The sequence below is a fragment of the Chaetodon auriga genome, chromosome 11, assembly GCF_051107435.1.
Source record: "Chaetodon auriga isolate fChaAug3 chromosome 11, fChaAug3.hap1, whole genome shotgun sequence".
NCBI lineage: Eukaryota > Metazoa > Chordata > Actinopteri > Chaetodontiformes > Chaetodontidae > Chaetodon > Chaetodon auriga.
The window spans coordinates 11,254,240-11,277,804 of record NC_135084.1 but is presented as its reverse complement, the minus strand read 5'-3'; the positions used below and the strand labels follow the sequence as shown (position 1 = coordinate 11,277,804).

Sequence of the window (23,565 nt, the reverse complement as noted above, 5' to 3'; positions counted from 1 at the left end):
TACAATTTTGAGGTACTTTCTTTGAGTATTTTCATTCTGTGCTACTTTTTTGTGCCCTATACTCCACTACATTTATTTGACAGCTATAGTTACTGATTACTTTGCAGATTTGGATTTCATATAAAACGTTGAGGTTCTAAGATATAACAAACTGTCAAAGAAGAAGCCACTGGTTCACAACCTTTTTCACTTGTGGCCTCTTTCCTGTTTCAGATCTCTGAGTTATTGTCAGTTCCAGTAAAGAGATATTTCCTCTCAAAACTTTTCACATCACATTTTCATTTCATTAACTGTTTGAGGCCCATAGAGGTCAAGTTTATAAGATCACTTTATAAATTTTCTGTGCATTTCTATATTTACATCGCAACACAAAATTTAATACAGTAAACAATTTCACAGTTCAGTGTATCTTAAGCTTATGGAGCATTTGCATGGACATGTTTGACGCTGACACACATAGGCAACATTCCTAACACTGACATGTAGGCTGGCATGTAAAGCATAAACTGCTTCTAGAAGAATACTACAGAAAGTCCACATCAGGAAATGTCCAGGTGCTTCCAGTGCAATGAGGCATAATGTTTAGTACTGATGAGCCAGTTTTACCAGTTGGAGACAGTTTTACGACAGTTTGGATCTGCTGGTACCGAACATTACAGCAGGAAAGAAGTGTCACTCGAGCTGTGATCCACTGCTGTCACATCTGTGACCATGGCTCCATTCACTTGACTTAAAGCATCACTTGACAAAAGAGGAGTGTCCACAGCAGGAGATCTCAGGGAGAGATCAGAGTTGATCACCACCACATAACGATCATCGTCCCCATCTTCGTCAGCCTCCAGGCTCCCATGAATGTCCGCAGTAACTACTGAATGTTCTGCTGCCTGGTGGCTGCAGGATGGCGACGAGGTGAACACAGGACAATGTTCAGGAAGCGCTTCTCCGTCGGGGTCCTCTTCAGGAAAGCTGGTGTTAATATAGATAATATCGTCCTTGCTGAAAGACTCGGGAAGCTTTTCTGTGAGCTTTTCCAACATTTCTCGCAGTTGGAAAAAGAGGGGTCTGTCCAGTGGATCGGCCCTCCAACAACTGTACATGATCTCATACCTAGACACATGTAAATAAAGGAAATTACTCATTTAATAATGTCTTGCTACTTTTGTGTAGCAGTTTGCTTATAAGATGCAGCTAATGCAACTGGGGACACTGCAAAAAAACACATTTACAAGTTGTAGATTCAGTTTCTAATTTCACCGCAGATGGCTGTGATGAGAAAAACAGTCCAGTTTTAACATTTTATTTAGTCTTATGTTGTTGGCTAGACTGGATGTGAGCCAAAATAAGGAAAACTGAAATATAGTGTATTCTGCACATCAGTATTTCTAATCCAAACTACTTTTTAGTGCTCAAATTGAAAGTGTAGCATGCAGTAAGGTTTTCTGCAACACTCAGGAAAAAGGGACAGCTATATTTCAGAGGGCTGTATAGTGACACCTTAGCTCTGACACATGCAAGTGACAGCATTTTAATCACAAAAAAATCACGGTTTTTGAAAGTGAAAAGCTAACATCATGTTTTAAAATTGTTACTGTACAGTATTAAGTTTGCATATTAGGATGTGTTCTACTTTTATAGTCTACCTTGAGTCTGACATGTCTCCAAACCCACTTCAGCATTTGTGTCAAGAAGAGACAAACGGCACTCACAGTTCATCCAAACAGTCTGCTGGCTGCTTCAGTCTGTGTCCTTCAAGAAGGTAGTCATAAATTTCATGGTTCTGGATGCCTGGGTACGGCGTCATGCCTCGTGTTGCAATCTCCCACATGGTCACACCAAATGCCCACTGCATGACACAGAATATTGATTTCAGATGAGAGTTCTTCATTTGAAAAGCTTGCTGCACACCATAAACTGTCCTTTGCTATCTAAAAATATAGATTAACCCTTTCATTTTTATGTTACAGTACAGGAGAATAAACACATCTTTTCCCCATTCAGCTTCATGAATTTTGCGTTTTTGCCGACATCTCAACATTTTTGTCTGACACTTCAGGAAATTGGATTTTTAGAGTCCTAAAATTGCAAAACCAGGGAAAATTGACAAAGGGCAAAACATTTTAAATATTACCACACACCAATGAATGATGCGACAAAGAATGTCAAAACAAAACCTTTAGCCCATTCTCAAGAGGAACGCTGAGTAACTGAGTGCTCTGCGTAGATCTAAGATAAATGGTTGTGAAATTCAGGAAGAGACGCAGTGTACTTTTGGACCAAAGACTGACAGTGCAGAAAAGACAGAAGCAGATGGAGGTATTTACCACGTCACTCTTTACAGTAAAGACTCTGTCTGCCAGACTCTCCACTGCAATCCATTTCACAGGCATCTTGGCTATTCTGCCCTGCCTGTAATAATCTCCACTGTAGATCTTCTTAGATAACCCAAAGTCTGCGACACACACTGTCATGTCATCACGCAGCCTGCAAAAAAAAAAGGAAAATCAAATCAGATAAACCTCCATTAATCTAACAGTGATGATGAAAAATGCTTGTATTTGCAACCTACATGCAATTGCGAGCCGCCAGGTCACGATGCAGAAAGTTACGACCACTGAGATACTCCATACCCAAAGCAATGTCAACCATGAACTTCAGGAGTGTCTGTGTGGGCAAGAACTGCGTAGAAAAACAAACACACAGCATGATAACAGTTCTAAATTAATATCTTTCAGTCTAATAATAACATATATATGAGTGTTTGGCTGAGATCTTACCAATGGACTCTCCCCCAGGCGTGAGCGCAGCAGGAAACTATGTAGATCTCCATATTTCATGAATGGCAGGATGACCATGGGCTTGGCAAAGTGTCCTGAGTCTACCTCCAAGCACACACCTAAAGAGGACAAGTCAGCACACACAGGTCATGTAAGGTTGTGCAAATGAAAATGAACCAGGGAAGAGATCAGTGGCATTCTACAAGACTTTAAAGAGGTATTGCGTCTCTCCTACCAAGCAGCCTGATGACATTAGGATGGTTGAAATCTTTCATGCAGGCCGCCTCGTTCAGGAACTCTTCAATCTCCCGTTGAGAGAAGCTATCCACTGAGGAAAGAGAGGAGAGTTAGTTATCTTCTACTTGCTTTACTGTTTGGAGATGATCAAAAGATGTCTTTTAGTAACAGAAAGCTCACTTTTCATTGTCTTCACGGCAACTTTTTCTGATCTTCCGTCTGGTTGTCTTAAGTGTCCCTCCACCACGGAGCCAAATTCACCTGATTGAATGAAAACAAATCATAAATACCTCACACACTGCACAGGATTACTGATCTAGATACAAACCCCGAGTTGGGACACGGTGTAAAACATAAATAAAACTGAATGTGATAACTTATTTATCCTTTTTGACATATACTCAGTTGAAAACAGTACAGAGACAATATATTTATATCCCCGAAAGGCTCAGTCTTTTACAAGAAAGGATGGGGCAAGGTTCACCATTTTATGAAACACGTTTTTATTTTTTTACACAGTGTCCAGGCTTTTTTGAAATCATGGTTCTATAATCATGTGGATATGAATGTTTCCAATGCTTACACATTTCCCAAATATGAGACTGTTCACTCACCCTCTCCAAGAACCTTCCCTATGGAGAGCAAATTCCTGGTGACCATCACGTCCTGAAGTTTGGCCTGGAGTTCATCACTAACACCAAGGTTCCCAACTGCAGACAGGACCCACTCAAGTTAATGCACACAGCCTTTAGCAGGACAACATAAATGTCTACATACATGTTTTTTTTCCCACAGAAATATTCAAGAACATACGTGTGATTCCTATGGCTGATCGATTGTAGGATCTTTGGGGCTTGTACTGTACGATAGGCTGAAGCTTTTCTCCACCTCCAAACATCCGCCTGCAGGGGGAGGCAGGGGGGAAAAAAAGACAGGGAAGGCTCACTGACGTCATTACAGCTTTGTAATTGTAAGCATACAGACTGGAGAGGTGGTCACAGCGAGGAAGTCCTCTGAGTTGTCATATGTTGTTTTCCTATCTGAGCTGCAGCCTGTGACACATTCCTATCCGTATCCTGAGTGGCAAGACTGAGTCACAGACTTCATAATAATGAATTCTAGAGAATTAACAGCTGGTTTGTATCCATCTTTCCAGCTGCACATTTATTATTGGCCTCAGGTGCCGAGAGTGGTGATTAAGAGGAAGCAAAGGCAGTTTATTAACAGAGACCGGAAGTCTACAGTTTTTCAAGTCCTGCTACAGTGCACCACTGGAGACAGTTTACAACCCCAGGTGCCAATAGAAAATGAGCTACAGCATCAACAACCTTTAAGTTTTTAAGTCAATGTGAAGATGAACCATGCTGACAAATGAGTCACAAACACAGTGATTGGTAGCAATTATGAAAGATAAGACCAATCCAATTTGGAATGAGAGTGGTGATTAAATCATCACTGGGCATACCCAAACCAAGAGTCATAGGTCCTGTTGCGAACACAGATAGCCGCCGACAGGATAAGCATCAGAAGACAGAAGCCACACACCACGCCCAGCACAACATAGAGAGAATCTGGAACGCCGGTGTCAGGACTGGACGATGGAGACACGACTAATTCTGAGATAGGAAGAAGAAATGATAACGATGATCAAAGTTTAGAAAAACAACAATGGGATGTTTCAGCATTGTAGCAATGGTATGTCAGCTCATGTTATAAAAAACACATTCATAGACAAGCTGTCTTCATTGTGAAAAGAACTGACTAGTTTCCAAACCGTCTTTTTGAAAATGTCAAATATAATCCTGCTGAATCAAGGCGCGGTCAGCCTAGCTTAAACAAGACTAGTTTAAACAAGAGTCTACAGCCATGGGTGTACTGCAGCACAGTGTTGGTTGGAGCTAAATGCTAACATCGGCTTGTTAACATGCTTACTGTGACAATACCAATGCCATTCATTCTACTGGTAGTTGGTCATAAACCTACAAGGTGGACAAGGTGAAATTTTGAGAGTCAGTATGCCTCATCATTTGGTGACCATGCGTGTCTGTACCAAATTTCACGACAATCCATTTAACAGTTGTTTAGCTTTCAGTCTGGACTAAAGAAGTTGACTGACCGACTGACATAGCCCAGCGCCACTACTGTAGCTAAAAATACTGAAGACAGCCTTGAATGGTGCTGTATCGAATCGCAGGGCAGTAATGTTATTCTAGTATGACACAATACATCAGCTGAACAATGTTGGCCAGATTTTAGAGTTCCCAGATAAGGAGATAAATCAATAGAGCGGCTTACTGTTCTCTGGCACAAAGAGCCAGACTCGCGGACTGACCATGCCGCTGCCTGCCTGTGTGCATGCAGCCACCTCCACACTGTAGGTTGAGTTGAATTCCTGCAGTTCTACAAAGGCCACGGTTGAGTTTCTGTGGATCTGAAATAACACACAACAACATTTAAATGTTTCTAACCTCGTGTCAGAATTAGATTGATCATTATCTTTGTGGAGAGAAAGTTCAACCTGTTTGAATAATATTGGTTACAGGTTAAACAATGTTTATTGATACAGTAAGTTAAGTCATTAAACTAAAAGAGAAGCAGATTTTCAAATGCATGAAAAGTGATAATCTTTGGGGACATTCTGGTGGAGGAGCATGCTAAGGAACATGTACATTCGTGCAACATCACAAATCCATCTTAACTTTACTGCATGTGAGGTCCTTTCTCTCACTGTGTCCTTTCTCCTTCTCTCTCATTTCCAGTTAATGCACCAACAACAAACAAGAAACACAATTAAAAAGTCCCTTAAAGCTGTTTTCAGTCAGTCATTTAGAGTATGAAACCTTTTTCGGAAAAACCCGCAGAACTCTATACTGGGGACTATCGTATATAATGAAACTCTTTTCAAAAAAAAGGGAAGGAGACTAACTTTCAGGATAAACTCATGTGCTGCAATGGGAGGGAACATGTGACAGACATAGCCCTGTATTTCACAATGCCACACCGTAGCATCTGGAGTTCCTGCTTTGCCAATGTGCTGACAGACGGACTGGGAATGCTGAACCCATGATTAACAGTCTATGATGTCTGTGGCACCAAACAGAGGGCAGCGTGTGGTTAAATGTTCTGACAACAGCAAATCCTCAACAAACTTTTTGGAATCAACTCAGATTCAAAAGATGATGATGGCACGACTTTGACCATAAAACATTAAAAATTGTAGCGAGTACTAGTAACAACTGACTCCTCTAAAATGGAGATAATTGGTTTATTTTAATTATTTTGCAACAAGGCAGTTTTATAGGGACAGGTGAGTCTGAGGATTAAACAAGTTGTCTTTGAACACATTTCCAGTCACTGCAGTCTTACAAAGCCTTTTATGCGTCATGACATCACCACCTGACTGGACGATTCATAAGAATATCTGGGTCTATGGTACACATCCCATTGTATTCATATTCCATTCACTCTGTGATGACTCAAGGCCACATGCTGAAGCCAGAAAAACACTGAGTTCCAGCTTTCACACCGTCAGCTTCCTTTAACTATGACACTGACAGGAAGGAGAGGAAACACACTATTGTACTAGAGAGCACCAACGCAGGAAGAGAAGCTTTATGATGCACAAACAGCATCATGGAATGATGCACATTTGATGTGTACGAAAGAGGTTGTTATTAAATTAAAAGATGCTATTTCTGAGAGTGTATTTAAGAAAAGACACTTGTCATAAATGATTTTCCCAGCCTTGTTAATTCTTGAGAGGAGTGGAGAAACTGCTGTTCATAGATAATGGGGAAGCTGACCTCTGGTTCAGCCGGCAGGACGAAGGGAGGATCACACATTCCGATATGCAAGACTCGATCTTTTCACATTTGTCATACATTAATCATTGTTATGAGAAGTGTTAAAAAAAACAAAAAAACAAAAACATCAGCTAAAACACACCAGTATGAGCTATATGACCTACTGTTCATATTACTTAATGTACAATTTACAGTGTATATAAGGGAGAATATGTACTGTATGTTTGGAGGTGTAGGCACGATTATCCTTCAATGTCTATAGTGGACATACATGTAATAATAATGTACGTAATAATAAGCACTTTTCTTCACAAGGCTACAAATCATTTAACAGAGAAAAAGCAGATAAAAACACAAATAAAAGCAACAAACTGAACATAATACACAAGTTAAAAAAAATGTAAAGTGACCAGAAGAAAAAGCCAAGAAACATATTAAATATTCAAAGAAAAAGTTTGTTTAAGAAGGGAGTTAAAAGATGCTAATAATGCACACAGAGGCTGTTCTGTGCGGTGCTAGTTGTAGTTAAATTACAACTAATACAAGTTTAACTGGAATTAACTGGAATTAAACTACTCTAAGAGTACTGTTTGTACATCTACTGCACATGTGTATGAGTTTACATTACTAAATGTGTTTGTGTTTATACATGTGTACATGAAAATATAATTTTGAGAAATCTGAATATGCTTACCTTCTACCATTGCAGTAACACAATCATTTTGTTTGTGTGCTATGTTTCCTATAAAAACATAAGTTGCTCCTAACTTCAAGAACAATCTTGTAATTGATATTTTGTTAATAACCTAAGTTACTGTGAACACAACAAAAACAAAAAAGATAATTCATAAAAAAAAAAAAAAAAAAAAAGCACATGTCTTACTATGTTGCCAACAAGCTCACCTTGGTCACTTGGTTGCCATGTCTGACAATAACATCATATCCACGCAGGATGCCATTTATCTTATCATCTGGGGGAGGTTTCCAACTGATCACCAGCCACGACTCGTTCAGCTGGACAGTGACATTTCGGGGATAAACTGATGGCACTGAGAAAGTGACAAGAAATGGAAAACACAGGGAGTAAGACACAGGGAGCGGTAACTAAATCAAGAGACTTTGTATAACCGCTAACCTCCAAAACAAAAATGGAGAAGAGAAAGTAAGACTGCTCCTCCATTGAAATCTTTGATTACAGTTAGGTATGTGGTCACTTCCTGGCTCACTCGAAATCTTTCAACTAAAATATCCCCTGTGGTGACTTTCGGAAGGAAATTGAAAGCAGCCCCACCCAGTGAGCACTTTGTGTTTTCTCAGTGAGAACACTCCTATTTCCTATGTGACCCTTCAGGAAAATAACAGAGATTTAGTGGAGATGACATTTTTGTGAGGGGGACTTGCCACGAGCAGAACACAGCAGAGCAAGTAGTTGTGCAACTTCCGTAAATTCCGGTTATTACATGCAGCTACTGCAAGGAGGCTTATACACTGAGCACGTTTTGGATGGGAAATTAGTAGGCTAATTACACAGTGCAACGTTCCTGAAACATAAACAGGAATCTGCTATGATGCGCGGAAGGCAAGAGCGTAACTTGTCGTAAGTAAATACACAAGGTGGTGTTTAAGGCAAATATAGCCTTCAGAATTCAAACAGCCAGAAACATATGTATATGCTGGGGTGGATTAGATTTGGGATCTTTTTCCCATGTATCTGCTGCACTGCGAATCTGCTGGTGTATCATCAGCTGCAAACAGAATTCAGCCTGCAAATTGTTCTAAGGTTGCTTAAGTACACACACACCTCCCTCCGTGGTGTTGCTCTGGATCCACATGGTGACAGGAGAGGCTCCCACCTCGTTGCTGCAGGAAACGCTCATGTTGTACCACGTCATGGCCTGCAGCCCGGGGACTTCATACTGGAAAGGCGGCACTGTGACGTTGACGAAGCGGGTGTTCATCACCTCCCCTTTCCTCCGACTCACTTCTTTGACCTTGGACGCACATTTAACATGTGAGGATCAATTTGAGGACATTCAGCAGCAGCGCTGTTTGTGCAGATGTGGAGCTTACCCTGATGTGACATTGAATAAGTGGAGAGAAACCATCATGTCCAGGGGTCCAGCTCAACAACAACTTATTGGGCTGCCTCTCCAACACAGTAACATTAGACACAGGGCTGGGAAGGACTGCAAAACACCATAAAAACCCTTATTAACTCTCTCACATAGAGGCATACAGTCAGCGTGCAGAATGTGAAAACCTCTTGGAATGTCTAACAGCTCCCAGAAGACCCACTTTTACCTTTGATGTTGATATTCGCTTCTCTGGAGGTGGTGACACCCTTCGTGTTGTAAGCTTCACAGCTGAACTGAGTGTACTTGTCCACACCTGCAGTTGACACAGTGGAGACGATAATGTAGAAACTTTCATGTAAATTCAAAATAACCAATCGTGAAGGTCAAGATAGGAAAAAGTGGTTCTATGTTTGGACAAATTCACTGATTTCTCTCTGTGTCAAAGGTGGATCTGGTGAAAAAGTGCCATGTTAGCCTCAACGGAGAAGCGAGACTGAAACTGGAACCAAAAAACTCATTTGGGGATGACTCACTCCCGCATTATACCTCAAAAGTTCACACAGCAGTGCCTCAAATTGAGCCTCTCCAGTGTGATGTACTACGGTAACAATCCTTTTGCTGGGTCTCTTTTCCTGGATGCACAATTCCTGTCTTTCAACAGCCACAGATCTGCCCGGTTAGAATGGGACTGGGACAGCTGCTAAATAATGTCCCTTTTGTGCTCTGTTTTCCAGTGTCTCTATCTCGGAAACCTTTCCACAAAGCTAATCACAGAGCAGCCTGTGAGAGATGACTGGAACTAAACTTGGGGTGTTTTGTTTACATTCTGCAAAATATCACGACCTCTTAAGTTTGCCTTCCTCTGCTCAGGAGCACCAGAGTGCTTTTCACACAAACCCTGGCAACAGTACGTTTGTTTGCACAAAGATAGAACCTAACTGAAAATAGGTTGGATTGAATCACTCAATCACACATTAAATTTGCGCCAAGAAAACCTCTGAAATAATCTCTGGATCACATCGATCAAAACTGCCCAAAAATACTAACGTTTAGGCTCTGAGAGAAATGTGCAAATACATCAGCACATTTCCAGCCAAGCTGTGCAAACGTAATTACAGCATGCCTCATTTCAAACTGCAGGGCAAACAGATGGTTGGGGCACAGTGTGCACTGAGTGGGTTTGACTGTCGTCCCAAATGAAACTGGTCATTCTAATATAATTTTACCGTAGTGCAAAGGGCCAACAGGAAAAAAGCCAAGTTAGTAAATGTCAAAACACCATTGACAGCTTTACCTTAAAGTGACATTCCCAAAATCTTTTGTGTCTTAAAACTTCAGCTCCTGTTGGGTTGACACATTGCTGCATATACAGAAGTTTGTTGTTTGCTCTTTGTGGCTATGATCATGTTAAAATGACTCTCAGTCTCCACAAAAACCTCCCCAGTTACACCTGCAGCATAGCCCAGCTTTCTGCTCTCCACACATACATGATGAGTATGATCCAATCCTGTTAAAATATAGATTTAAAAAAAGTTCACTTCTGACAGAGCTTCAAGGAAGGTGACAGAGCAGCATGGGAGCATCTGTGTGCTTGACCTTGGCAGCATTTAGATAAACAATGAGTCTTTCTGTAAATACTGTATATACTGTAATATATGACAACAGAGAATGCTGCAGGGGTCATTTCATAAATTGATCCTTTGCTGAAAACTTATATTGGATCAGTTTAAGGTCAAAGACACAACTATTTGATATTGAGTTCTTACTTTCTTTAAACACACACATTATGTTTAAGTGTATACTTTTTTGGAAAAAGGAAATGAACAAAATTCAGTCAGTTACATTTCTGCTTTCACTGTACTTGGCAAGTAAATGAAAACAAAAAGCAACAACACTGTAGAAAAAATAGGCGGGTTAGCCAGTCAGATGGACACATATGAAATTATAGAGGGAAGCATTCCAGCTTACCGAGCTGCCTGAGATGTCTATCTTATTTCTCCATTTTTATATTCGGGCTGTAAATATAGCTGAACTACTCTCTCATGTAGCAACCAAGCCAAAGACTTTTCACTCCTAATTACTGTGTACCACATTTGGATTATCAGTTTTTTGTGTGTTTGTTTTCAAAGTGCCAAATCTGTGTCCACCTTCCAATAATAAAGCTGACCTCACGCTGCTGTCCCGAGATTAAATAATGACATGTGGATAAGACATGAAATCCCTGTCAACTTCTCCACCTCCCTAACAAGGTATAATACCATGATTTCAAGCAATATGAATGAAACACGCATGCAAAGATGACCTTTCACCACTCCACATAACAAGAATACTGTGACAATATCATAAGATCTAAGCTTTTGTGGAAAAAGAGGCCACAGACTCATAGTATGCATGAGGTGCAGAAGAGTGGGTTTACACTGTTTTGTTGTGCCAATATTTGGTCCTGCGCAGAGCTCTGGTAGCCTGCCAGCCACTGTGTCCAGCCCCTCCCTGCTGGGTAGTGGGCCGTCCTGTGAATGAGGTCTTTGTCCGTGGAACCAACCCCCGAACAGGCTCCCTGTGCTGCCCCCCATCCCCTTAGAGCCCAGGCCCTTGCACATGCTGGACCAAAGCACAGCTCTGAACCTTTAACCCCTCAGCTTCGGGCAGTATCACCACTCGCTGGCTACAGTGGGAGTGCTTAGCCTGCGGCGAGTTGAAAATGAAGGGTTAGAGCACACAGAGCAGAAAGTTTATGCTTCTAATGACAAATGTTTGCTTTCAAGAGGAGGGCGGCTCAAGCCATAAAGGGAGAATCCACGTTTGAAGAGACATTTTGCTAACAATTCCTCTAGTTTTTCTAAATCTAATGCCATATAATTACAACAAAATTCCATATTCTTAGAGTATGGCATGAAAATAAAACTCAAATCTGAACTGATATTCTTGCAGCTAGTTTTGACCTTTATACTATACTACTATAGTATATTTGTGAAAAATAATCAACTTTACTTTGATGTCAATTATTTATTTTCTGATGTTCATGTTTTATGGAACAAACAATTAAAATAATCATTATTTAGAACTCTATTTTAAAGGGCCACTGTGCTTAGTTAGATGAGACAATTGTTACCACTCGAGGCTACAGCTAGCAGCCGGTCAGCTTCGCTATAAAGACTGAAAACAAGGGGAAACAGGTTGCCTAACTGTGCTCAAAAGTAAAGAAAATCCATTCAGCAGCATCTTTAAAGGTCACTTATTAGCATGTTATTTGTTTAACAAAAACTGAAGCGCAAAAACAATAATTCTGCATTTCACGGATGGTTACGTGCCAAACTATTTCTTGGCTGTGACCAGTAACTTCCTGATGTCATCCTAGTCCCAATTTTGTTACATTTGAACGGAGCCAGGCTAGCTTTTTCCCCAGGCTTTATGCTAAGCTAACCTAACCAGCTGCTGGCTCATACACACAGAGCGGTATCAATCTGCTAATCTGACTCTTGGCAAGAAAGTGAAGTGTATTACTGAAAACGTCAGCTATTACTTTATTCAGGCTTACAGCAAGTGTTGCATCTCCATTGTTCAGTTTTTTTCACATCACATTGTCTTCAGTACACAGCTAGCAGAGCAGTGTTACAGAAAGCACTGACCGTGCGTAAATGACCGCTGTTAACCATTGAGCAGTGCAGCAGGGGGCCCCAGTGACAGTGACCGAGGAGATAAATCTCATTGCAGTAGGCAGAGTACAGACGCTGAGGCAGCAGAGACAAGGCAGAATAGAAACCACCTAGAAAGTGATGCTGGCTGAGTGAGACCCACTGCAAACTCTGCCACCGTTATCAGAGCGTGATGTGTCCTTTCATCTTTGCTGATGAATGTTTCCATGTTCAACCACAAGAGGAAGTTCACTAATAAATGAACTGGTTTAATAAGTAAGGTGCTTCCAGTAAGTGACTTTTACAGCTTTTTATACAAGCCAAAAGTTCTTTTAGTAAATAAAAAGCTCTATTTACTTTGTTCATTCAGAAAAAATAAAACCACAAATAGAGCTTCACCAAAAAGCAACTTTTCAAGAGTGCTTTTCAATTAAACAAAGATAGGCTTTCTACCAGAGAAAATGGTTTCTGCAGCTTCTCTAACACATCGCAGACTGACAAAGGAACAAAGTATGACTCTCATGTCAGTGTGATGAACCTCAAAGCACATCTTCAGCTTCCTTCTGTCTGATTCAAGGTGTCATTAAGGCTTATAGTGCGTCATTTTCTGGTCATTCATTGGAGAGTGGCGAGAAATTACACTTCTCTTTAGATTATTTCACCACCTCAAGAGGAACAGGCAACAAATAGAGGGAAGGAGTATTGCAGTTACCAAGCAGATCACTGTTCTCTGTATGTGTCAGAAAGAGAGATGAAGAAAACCAGACAGTGTGTTTGGTGTCTCACCTGAAACAGAGTAGCTGCTGGGAGACTTGTGATAGTCACTGTCAGGTAATCCATCACGAAGCCAGCGGATCTGAACAGGGTCCGGAGGCCCGATGGCCTCACATGTCAGCATGAAAGGTGTGTTTCGTGTTACGTTACTGTCCTCTGGTTGATGGATAAACGTTGGTAGACCTACAGAACAATCAAAGTTATGAGATAGTGTCACGAAAAACATGGATGGCCAGAGAAGCTGCCAATGCAAGCACCATGCTGACCCTCACCTTCCACCTCGATGATGACTGGCTGAGACTCGACCATTCTGGTGCTGACGGTCAGTCTGCAACGATACTCCCCAGCATCTGATCGCTGCACTTGATTAATGCTGTGATACAGGACATGAGGACATTTGTCAATCTCTGTAATCAGCCCATCAAATTCTTTTTCACCTCTATGCGTTACATACCTGACAGTGGAGAGGAGAGTGGTGACCCCATCGGTGGTGGTCTGGAGCTCGTTGATCACCACCTGTATGTTTCCTGCCAGGTCCTGGCCGTTCTTGACCCACATGATGGTGGGCTCCAGCCTGGCGTCGGGGATGTCGATGGAGCAGTTGAATTTCGCCTCATGGCCCTCTGACAGCTGGATGGTGCCTATGGTGGGCTTAAAGTGCAGCCGCCTGAGCTGATCCTGGCTCAGATAAACCCTTGAAACGCGGCCCGGTATCACCAGAGGCTCAGAGGTCCTGGTGGGACGGTGGAACCGGCTCCTAGAATGCTGAGCTGTTTGCAGAGGGAGATGTTTGATTTATCTTACACTGACTCATGTAACACCAGCAGCAAAAATATGAGTTCTGGAGGAATGTGTTTAATCATGTTGAGCTTTCAAGAGTGTTCTTTCTTGGCAGCTGAGGTCTGACATGATGAGCATCAGAGGTCTGATATCCAGGGGAAAGTCACAGAACCAGGGATGTGTTTACATCCATGATGCAGCATTCAAAGACCATCAGTATGTCACAGTTACTTTCACAACCAATGCATCTGTCTATTTATTTTTCAGATACCTTATAATCATCATCATCATCATTGCAATCCTTATAGAAAATAGTGAAAAATGACACAATCATTCAGAGCCCAGGGTGATGTCTTCAAATTGCTTCACTTCACTTCTGCAGCTCAAAACTCAATAATATTCAGATTCAAATGATATAAAACCGAGAAAAGCAACAAGTCCAGGCATTTCAGAGACTTGAACCAATGAATATTTGAATTTTGTGCTAAAAAGACACAACTCAAATGCTGAATTCATTATTAAAACAGCTGGCAGTTGGTTGACTGACTGACTGACTGACTGACTGACTGACTGACGATTAATCAGCTGATCATTTAGGTACAAATCAACTTTGATTCAACTTTCAAAATCTGAATATTTTTGTAAAAAGACATGAATGGTGCAATAAGGCAACAAAACAAAAACAGTTCATCCACTGCATGTTGTCATCTGCTATGGCTCTTTACCAGATGGGTTTTTGAAGTATTCTTTACTGTCATCATTCCAGCCCACAACCGAGTAAGCCACATTTTATGACTATAAAAAGAAGCAACAGAAAGATCCACGTTTAGTGCAATGAGACACGTTCAGCACGTCTATTTTTGTTTGTTTGTTTGTTTGTTTGTTTTTAGGATGGGGGACTTTCTGTGAATCTATGCAGAAGTCCTTTCATCTTTCCAGTGTATATAGAGCTGTTTAAATGAGTATTTAAATCCATTCCAGCTGCAGTCTGTCATACAGAGTAGAGAGCTGCTGCTGCTGCTACTGTGGATCGAGTTCAGCTTGGGATCCCACTTCGGGAGTCACGAAGTGAGTAAACCTACACCTAAAGAGACAACTCACCACTGATCGGGCTCCCCACAATAATGGCTATAGTCGTCGTGGAAAGAAAGACTCCAAACCAGCCTGGATCTGACCTCTTTGCCATGACCAAGTCGGAGCGCTTCACTGCGTCTATATGTCGCGCAAAAACGGTCTGGAAACGTCCACGTTTCTACTCTAAGCTGCATACACTTCAGCTCCGGACAGGGACCGACATCATCCGCTAGAATGGCTCCAGCTCGGTTTGCCTGAAGAGTTGTTGACCCGAGATCAGATTGAGGGAAAAAGTTTACTTGTCCCGACGTCACAGGAGGGATCCCATGAAGGCGGGCCAGGGAGCGCAGGGACGCACCGACATACCGACAACCGCAGCACAGCAGGAGAGAAACCACAGAGGAATGCAGCTGCAGACACTCAACAAACTGTTGGAATTTTAGATGGAATTCTAGTTTATTTTTCCATTATCTTTTTTTCTTACTATCTTTTTTTGATTGATTGATTTTTTTTTTAAATTCATTTATTTATTTATTTTTACTAATATATCCTCATCATATTATCAAAAAATAAAAAAAAAACATACTGCGCAAGTAGCCTAACAACATATAGACTAGCGGCTGATTTATTTTCAGTTACACAAGCTCAAAAAGCCTGAGAAAAAACAAACACAGAACTCCTGCTGGTGAAGTTAAATAAACCTCCCAACTACTCCACCACGTGGTCAACTATATGAACCATGCCTGTAGATAACTCAGACAAGCCCACTCACAGCCAACCTCAGAATAAAACCATTTATTTGACATACATTAATAACAGAGTTGATATGAATGGACAGAGGCGGAGTATGGCTTGGTTTACATTGCAACTGCAAATGAAACAACCATTTGGAGATAAATTATGATGAAAGTGATCAATCTAACCATGAGGTCCATTTAGTAGCTGTTTTTTATGATTTCTTCCAAATCCAGTATGAGTTTTTCTCCTCGAATTCTCTTTGCTGTCCTATTAACAGCCTAAAAGAGTTTTGCATCATAACTTTTTCAGGTGATTTCCTCTTCCTCTTTCAGGTGACAACTCTGCCCTGCCATTGCAGCCAGCCTCACACCTGTGCCTGATCCTTTATTACTGGCTACCAAGTTGCTCTTGATTGAATTTTCCCAGTAGTAGGCCTTCATGCGATAAACACTGGCCTTGCTTTTACAGCAGCCCATGGCACTCATGAGCTGATGTGCATCCTTTCTGAAAGCCTTGGTGAAGATGGCGTAAAGGAAGGGATTGGCGCAAGAATTGATGGGGAAGAAGAGGACCAGCAGAATCTTGGAGTTGGTAACTGTAATGAGGGGAACCTTGAATGCAGCAGAGATGGCAAAGAAGGAGATGGGAGCCATGCAGAGGAAATCTGTGAAGATGAGCACTGCCATGCGCTTTGCAATCTTGGTGTCAGCGCTTCTTCTGGGAAGCTCGGGGTTCCTTACAGCCAGATAGATCAGCACATAACAAATACACACAACAGCGAAGGCGCCCACATTGAAGAGCAGGATCATGATGATGAACGCTTGAGCCAGACCGGTCTCTATGTCCATAGGTAAGCACATGCTGACTTTGGCATAACTGCTCACACCAACCAGGGGCAGTATCCCTATCCCCAGACAGATGAGCCACCCAGCCGCCATTATGCTCGCTGCTTGTGTGAGCACCAGTTGGCGCTCTATCTGCAGAGCATTGGTTATGGTGTGCCAGCGCTCCAGGGTGATGGTGGAAAGCGTGTATATTGACAGCTCCCCACCAAACACAGACAGGAAGCCTGCAGCACTACAGCCAGGCCCTGTCTGCCATTCAATAGCGTGCTGACTGTAGTGACCATGCGTGCGCAAGTCCACTGTGGCTATCATCAGGAGGTAGATCCCGATGCAGAGGTCTGCAAAAGCCAGGTGGCACATGAGGAAGCGAGGCACCGTTAGCTTGTTGCGGCTAGTGAAGGAGACCAGGAGCACTGTCAGGTTACCTGTGATGGCCAGTATGCTGATAAACCAAATGGCCACTCTGAGAAAACTGAAACCTGCAATGTCCTCACAAGGATTGAATGCATCCGCTTCAGGTGTGCAAACCAACGTTGGTGGAGTCTGACAGAAGTCCAGTTCTGGATAGTGGAAATGCACGTCTCCGAAGCCTTCATCTTCCAGATTGCCGTCTGAAAAAAATGGCATATTCATGACTAGAGCCGAATCTGCTGATCCTCCGATCACATGCTGAACCCTGTTTTCAAAGGGGAGGAAATTGTTCTGGTTAGTTCACCTTAAACTCAGAAAAAAGAATTAGTAAGAGCACTAAACAGACGTCTGTAAAGTAAACTTAAGTCAAACTTAATCTTGCTTTTTTGTAAGCACTCAAGGCTTAAACAACATGACTAACAGATTTGCGTCATTTAAAACCGAAAGACAATAAAACATTTCGGTAACTACCAAAGCTGCGCAGAGTTTGATTTAAGCCTTACAGAAGCAGGAAAACATAAAAATGTTTGACCTTGTTGACAGACCACCGTCATCACAATATGTAGAGCTATTACTCCATGCAGGATTAATGGAAGAGTCCCTGGAAAAAAAGGGAAATCATGTAAATACATCGCCACCATTGCTTATTTATACTGTAACAAGCAAGGTAGAAAATTCTCTGCATAAGATTCTGCTTTGGTTGTGCTTAACCACTGGAGTAGAGAGTGATAACTGGAACATCATTGGAGCAGAGCTTACTGAGACAATCATGACCAAATCTATCCTTGTTTAACCTGTAAAATGCACACTGTAATTCACCTGTGGGCGTTCCAGCTCAGCAGAGCACAGCAGTGACTGTTGTAGGTGAGATGTGCCTCTCGTAGGCTCTGCAGTCCCTGCAGAGGAGGCAGACTCTTCAAGGCGTATGTTGACTGAGCTAACAACACCAGAACTGACCCCAGTCCGTGTGGCGGTAACTTGGCGAGCGCTGTCGCGGAGACGTCCCTGTGAAATAACACAGACAGCAAAAAATCACTCCACCCAGCCTTCAGTCAGTCAGCTGAGCTGCATACTTTCATGGCCATAAAATAAAACCCACTGTTATCATATTAGAATATCACACGTCTTAGAAGTATATGAGAGGCAGCTTCTCTCAGTGATGGAAAGAAAAGGTACTAAATGTATAAAGCATCAGAATTCAAGCTGACCTAAAAAAGGTGCAACTTCAACGGTCAGTTTGAGGAACATCCCCCTCCATCCTCCTCTCCCCAACAAATCTAAGCAAATCAAGTGGAGGTTTAAAAAATACCACTTACAAAACTCCAGGGCCTGTGGCTCCTTTGAAAGCATCTCTGTGGATCACTCTGAGGTTTCGATTATTCTTCAATACCCTGAAAACGGATGTAGTAAAGTAATGAAGCAAAAGCTTACGGCTGTGAGACAAAGAAGCTCAATTTACAGTCAGAAAAAGGAAATGTGGGAAAATACAGCTTATCGATCTTTGTCCCGTTGAAGGCGTGGTCGTGTATTTCTCTGATGCCGTTGTTGTACAGGTTCCTGCAATCAGTCACATAATTGTTCTGATTAAAAGAGAGGATTACTATCTATCTGACTGAGATTTATTTCCACATAATTGACAGCTGAAAGGCAATTAAAAGGAATTTCTTTCATCGCTTACATTATAACATATTCTTTGGTCATTCCGATGAAAGCATTTGGAGGTATTTCCAGTAGATAGAGGTTGTCACAGATATCCCTGCAATAGCGCGACAAGTCATGTGTTTATGGTGATGTGCTTTTTGTTTTTATTTGTCATTAAACTCTATGATGTACTTACAAGATAAACTCTGATTCGAGAGAACTGATGGATGTAATGTCAGGAAAAACTGTTATCCCGGTATTTGAGATGCTTCTGTTAATGCAAAGGAAAACATGTCATTTTGTGATATGTTTTGTGACTTTTAATGTAAACCAAATGTAACTGTAATTGCATGTTAGCAGCGTTTAATGTGGTGAAGAAGTAATAAATATAAATATACATATGCACAAATATTAAATATTAAATTGTATATTTTGAGGTCTCTCACAGGTAATGTAGTTTGGGAAGGTTGTTAAATGTCCTTCTGCCAATGTGCATCAGACTCCTTGTGTTCTGGATTGAGCTGCAAAACAATATGAAACATCAGCTGAAACTCTGCTGCATTACAATAACCTTTTTATGGATTCAAATAATCATAGAAACGACTTACATTTCAGAGAGGTGGAGAAGGTTATTAAATGCCAATGTCTCAATGGTTTCCAGGGTCACACTCTGAGCAATCTCACTGAGCACAGAGCAGAAACAAAACAATTGGGTTCATCCAGATAAGATGGGCTTTTGATGTAAGATGTAACACTGTTAAGTCCATGACTTATGTCTGTGAAGGAGTCATGTCCTGGAACCTAAGCTATGACCAGATGTATGAATGAGGTTTAATCACAAAAAACAATAAAAAGTTATGGATAAAAACATGATTATCTAGGGTTAGTTGACTTGGGACTGCTACAGGAAGACAAGCACAAACTGAAAACTGAAAAACATTTGACACAACAAGCTTTGGTTTCCATTATATGACAAAAAGTCAGATTATTGAAGTCAGAGTTAGTCGGTGGAGGTGAGATGATACCTACATCCTCTGGACTCCTTTCAAACCCTCAAAAGAATGGCTTGAAATAGTGTGCAAAGGCAGGTGATAGAGAAACCTGGAAAAGAATATGGAGGGGCATATATCATTTCAGACTGATGATCAAAGACAGATTCTAACACACCGTGACAAAAAGGTAAGTATCCCACAGGGTTTAAATATAGAAACCATAGTTACTGTATGTGTCAATACAGAAACATCATCTTTGTCAGCAAATCTCAATATATTCACTTTGAAATAACCGTCATGACTTCCAACCTATGCAGTCACACTGATAGTTTGTCTTGTCATGGATACACACAGTAAGATGTGGTTTCACACTGTGGTTCACATTGGCCGTGAAGCATACAATACATTTTTCCTCTAACCAATCATCAGCTCCTGACTCCAACTGTTACACATTTAGTTATGATAAACAAATAGAAATACATAAAAAAATACTGTTGATTCCATTATTTGACAAAACACAAAGTTCCTGAAGGGTGTGTGTGTACTCTGTGTGTGTGTGTGTATTCTGTGTGTGTGTGTCGCAGTGTTTTTGTCATTTGGTGAATGCATGAAGCTGCTGACCTTCGTGGACCCTTATCAGGAGAGACACAAGGTTCTGTGATTTACCAGAGGCGAGGTCAAGATTCTCCACCTTCAAGGCTTGTGTTGGTGCGTTGACCTCTAATACTGAGATCTAACGCCCAGAAACGCCAAAGACTGAGAGCATGCACCGTGTGCTCGACCGTGTGAGATCAACTTGACATTTTCTTCACAGGTGATTAAGCTGCACACATGCAGGGCCCTCTGTTTTCCAGCAATAGAGTGGGATGCACTGTGCTGTACTTTTGATGAATGAGGTAAAGCATGACACAGTAAATATAAACATTAAGTACAAGCTGATGTCCTTCACACAAATGAATACAAACTTACAATGAGGTGTTTGGGTATGAAACTGAAAAGTGAGTACAGTTTCCCCTCTGGGGGATCAATGAAGGATTATATTAAGGCTGGCAGTACGTTGGCCAAACAACTTTCATGAAAAAGTGACATATAACTGACATAGTGACATATTGCTGTGCCAACTCAGTGCCACTTGACAGACATCTGTCTTTAAATTTGGAAGTGCTTGGAAAAGGTTCCGACAAATTAACCAAGTACAGTTAGTGCGTTTTAAAGGAGACTAATGTATGTCGGTGTGCTTTGACTCAAATCACTGCCAGGACAGAAGCGGGGGCAGACGCTGAAACATCACAACAGATAATTCAAACATGATCAAATCAAATGTGAAAAGGGTGAAATATGTCAAAATCACTTCAGCAGCCCTGCAATCTCTTAAATTCAAGCGCATAACACGTGACCAAGCGAACGCAGTCGTTTACTGTGGATCCTCGCTCCGTGCGTAAATACGCACGGAACTCTCGTGGTAAGAAGTTGGTGGCATAAAAAAACAGATAAAAAATTAATCGCATCTGTGATAATTATAGTGCTTAATAAATCAACAAACAGAAGAGGACAATCAGCTATCAGTCCACCGGACCATTCTTTAATGAAGTACTTCTTTCATCGTAAATGTATCACATCATGCACGCATCACCTGCAGTCTTTACCAGATTCATAAATCCATCTCAGCAGTGTGAACTTACAGTCTTTTATCTCTGTGGTCCATCATCAGCGCTGACCCCTGTGTCACATTGTTGCATCTGATTGTGTTGGACGAACAGCGGCAGATCCTCGGGCAGGCGAAACCCGAGGCGCACTTGCATCCGTACAAGACTAAAACGGACAGGAACCAGAACTCTGGCAGCGACGTCCACATTGTTATGCTGTCTGGAAAACGCACAGAAGCCCAGATGTCCGCTGAGTGCTGCGCATTTAGATAATTTGCCCTTCCCTAAAGTCTCCTTTGCTACGACTGCAGCAGATTTGAGTTGCCCTTACCGGTACAGAGGGAGATCCCAGCCACCTGACACTCAACGGCTCATCAAGTGGCTCGTGTGTCGCAAAGAGTCGGCTGAGCTCTGTGTTGTGTTCACAACAATGAGAAAAGCAGCCAGTTACGTCGAAGTCAGACGTAGTAAACTTGTTTGTTTGTTTGTTTGTTTGTTTGTTTGTTTGTTTGTTTGTTTGTTTGTTTGTTTGTTTTGGCCCGTTGGTGGATGACTATTACAGACTTGCTTATTTACAGTAAGGAAAGTCCTATTAACTCAGTCTTAACTCACAGAGTTACAGTTGAGAGTGCAGAGGTGTTTTTGAGACTTAAACATGACATTTATACACTTCATCGTGTTTTAATCACTCTGGATCAACTGAACACCTCAATCCTTACTTCAGCTTGTCATACTGGCTGGGGTTAGTTGTGCATATTAGTGCCCTAAAGGGATAATTGGCCTTTACATGCATGATTCAGAGTTGAAATAAATAAACAAATAAATAAAATAAAACACAATGAGGGACCAATGAGCTTGTAAATGTAAACTACTGCAAAGCTCTTTCATCCAAAGCACTTCATTCACCCATTCGCTCCTACAGCAGTGAGCTAACATGCAAGGTGCTCGTCTGACCACCAATACAATATAGTCATAGGATGGCAGTGTCTTGCCCAAGGGCTCTTCAACAGGTAGATAAGAGGAACTTCAATTTTCTGATAAACAAACCGGTTTTTCGTGGTTTTTAAGGACCCTTCATTCACATAAGGGATCCTCTCTGAATGGTTAGGGCCAATTACAATCAGCATGCAGAAGGATTGACCTGTACTCCTGACAGACTGTGCATATTAGAGATCTAGAAAATCATCCCCAATTGGCAGCTTGAGATTTAAATGTTATATTAAGACTAAATACAACAACCAAAGGCATAATATTTGCATGTGCCGTGCATACTGGCATTTCACAGTATTGCTGTTATCTCTTGAAATACCAAGGCCTTAATGTGTTTCCTTGACTTACTTCAATATTTAGATTTCAGCTTCCTCTTTTCATGAGCATTGGTTACTATGAATGTATTCTAACTCATGTACAATGTTTATAAGAAACCTTACCATAGTGTACAGCTCCAGAGGTGACAGATAAGGTGACTCCAGTCTCTAGGATGTTTACACTATATCCATTAGAAGAGTGAGACAGATTATCTCTCTGCTGTGTCTGAGAATGGAAGTTTTCCATTTTGCTTATATTTACAGGTAATGTTTCACATTCACTGTAAGCTGCAGCAGATGTAATATGATGCTTAATAGCTTTGATCTACTCTTCTGTATGTCTGCAAATACACAGCAAACTTGAGGACGGTCAGAATGAATTGTGCTTTCAGTGCCATCCATTCCTTTTATTGTGTTTGCTAAGTCTTGTGCCTGTAATTTATGTGTATTTAAGGATGATTACAATTTCTGCTGGCTTACACATAAAAAGCCAATGACTATGTCCCTCAGGAGGACAGCGTGACCCAAAGTTTAAAGACTCCCATGACTGTATCTCGTTTGGCGCCAGTTATGTTCTCGATAACGGCCAGGCAACTTTGTATAGCCTTGGCACACAAAATGTTTTATCACATGTAATGCTGAAAGACTATATTCTATTGTGAAATTGAAAATGTGGCACTTGGGCCACCAGGATGGTGAAAACCTCAGGTGAAAACAAAGCATTTAACATGTGTCATTTCCAACAGGACACACATCACATGCCATACGGTTAAAATACAAAGTGTTTGAGGAATTGTCCAATCCATGTTTGTAAAAACTTTAAATACATGAAT

General features: G+C 41.4%; 2 protein-coding genes across 2 annotated transcripts; both read right to left on the bottom strand.

Moving 5' to 3' along the window:
- Nucleotides 1-157: 157 nt before the first annotated feature.
- On the bottom strand, nt 158-15,528 carry mertka (c-mer proto-oncogene tyrosine kinase a). Its single transcript, XM_076742985.1, has 19 exons — nt 15,180-15,528; nt 13,753-14,068; nt 13,571-13,671; nt 13,311-13,481; nt 9,116-9,202; nt 8,885-9,000; nt 8,616-8,805; nt 7,718-7,863; nt 5,307-5,442; nt 4,477-4,627; nt 3,825-3,913; nt 3,626-3,721; nt 3,192-3,272; nt 3,010-3,102; nt 2,775-2,893; nt 2,567-2,676; nt 2,322-2,481; nt 1,707-1,843; nt 158-1,107 (listed from the first exon to the last, which is right to left on the bottom strand). Exons 1-19 carry the CDS (start codon nt 15,262-15,264, stop codon nt 654-656), a joined length of 2,838 nt encoding a protein of 945 aa, XP_076599100.1. The 5' UTR covers nt 15,265-15,528; the 3' UTR covers nt 158-653.
- Nucleotides 15,529-16,195: 667 nt separating this feature from the next.
- On the bottom strand, nt 16,196-21,634 carry lhcgr (luteinizing hormone/choriogonadotropin receptor). Its single transcript, XM_076742986.1, has 11 exons — nt 21,462-21,634; nt 19,817-19,888; nt 19,396-19,470; nt 19,234-19,308; nt 18,984-19,058; nt 18,825-18,902; nt 18,635-18,703; nt 18,463-18,537; nt 17,966-18,151; nt 17,679-17,747; nt 16,196-17,411 (listed from the first exon to the last, which is right to left on the bottom strand). Exons 1-11 carry the CDS (start codon nt 21,632-21,634, stop codon nt 16,196-16,198), a joined length of 2,163 nt encoding a protein of 720 aa, XP_076599101.1.
- Between the last annotated feature and the right edge of the window lie 1,931 nt (nt 21,635-23,565).

Bases quoted from the DNA above. Each gene is read 5' to 3' on its own strand.
- mertka (XM_076742985.1), bottom strand. From the start codon at position 15,264: ATGGCAAAGAGGTCAGATCCAGGCTGGTTTGGAGTCTTTCTTTCCACG. The intron at 9,203-13,310 runs GTGAGACACCAA...TGTCAACTGCAG, and splicing joins CAGCAGCTACTCTGTTTCAG to GTGTGGACAAGTACACTCAG. The intron at 5,443-7,717 runs GTGAGCTTGTTG...GTGTTATTTCAG, and splicing joins ATGGCAACCAAGTGACCAAG to ATCCACAGAAACTCAACCGT.
- lhcgr (XM_076742986.1), bottom strand. From the start codon at position 21,634: ATGTGGACGTCGCTGCCAGAGTTCTGGTTCCTGTCCGTTTTAGTCTTG. The intron at 19,471-19,816 runs GTAGGTATCATC...CTCTGTGCTCAG, and splicing joins TTGAAAGGAGTCCAGAGGAT to TGAGATTGCTCAGAGTGTGA. The intron at 18,903-18,983 runs GTAAGTACATCA...GCGCTATTGCAG, and splicing joins CTCGAATCAGAGTTTATCTT to GGATATCTGTGACAACCTCT.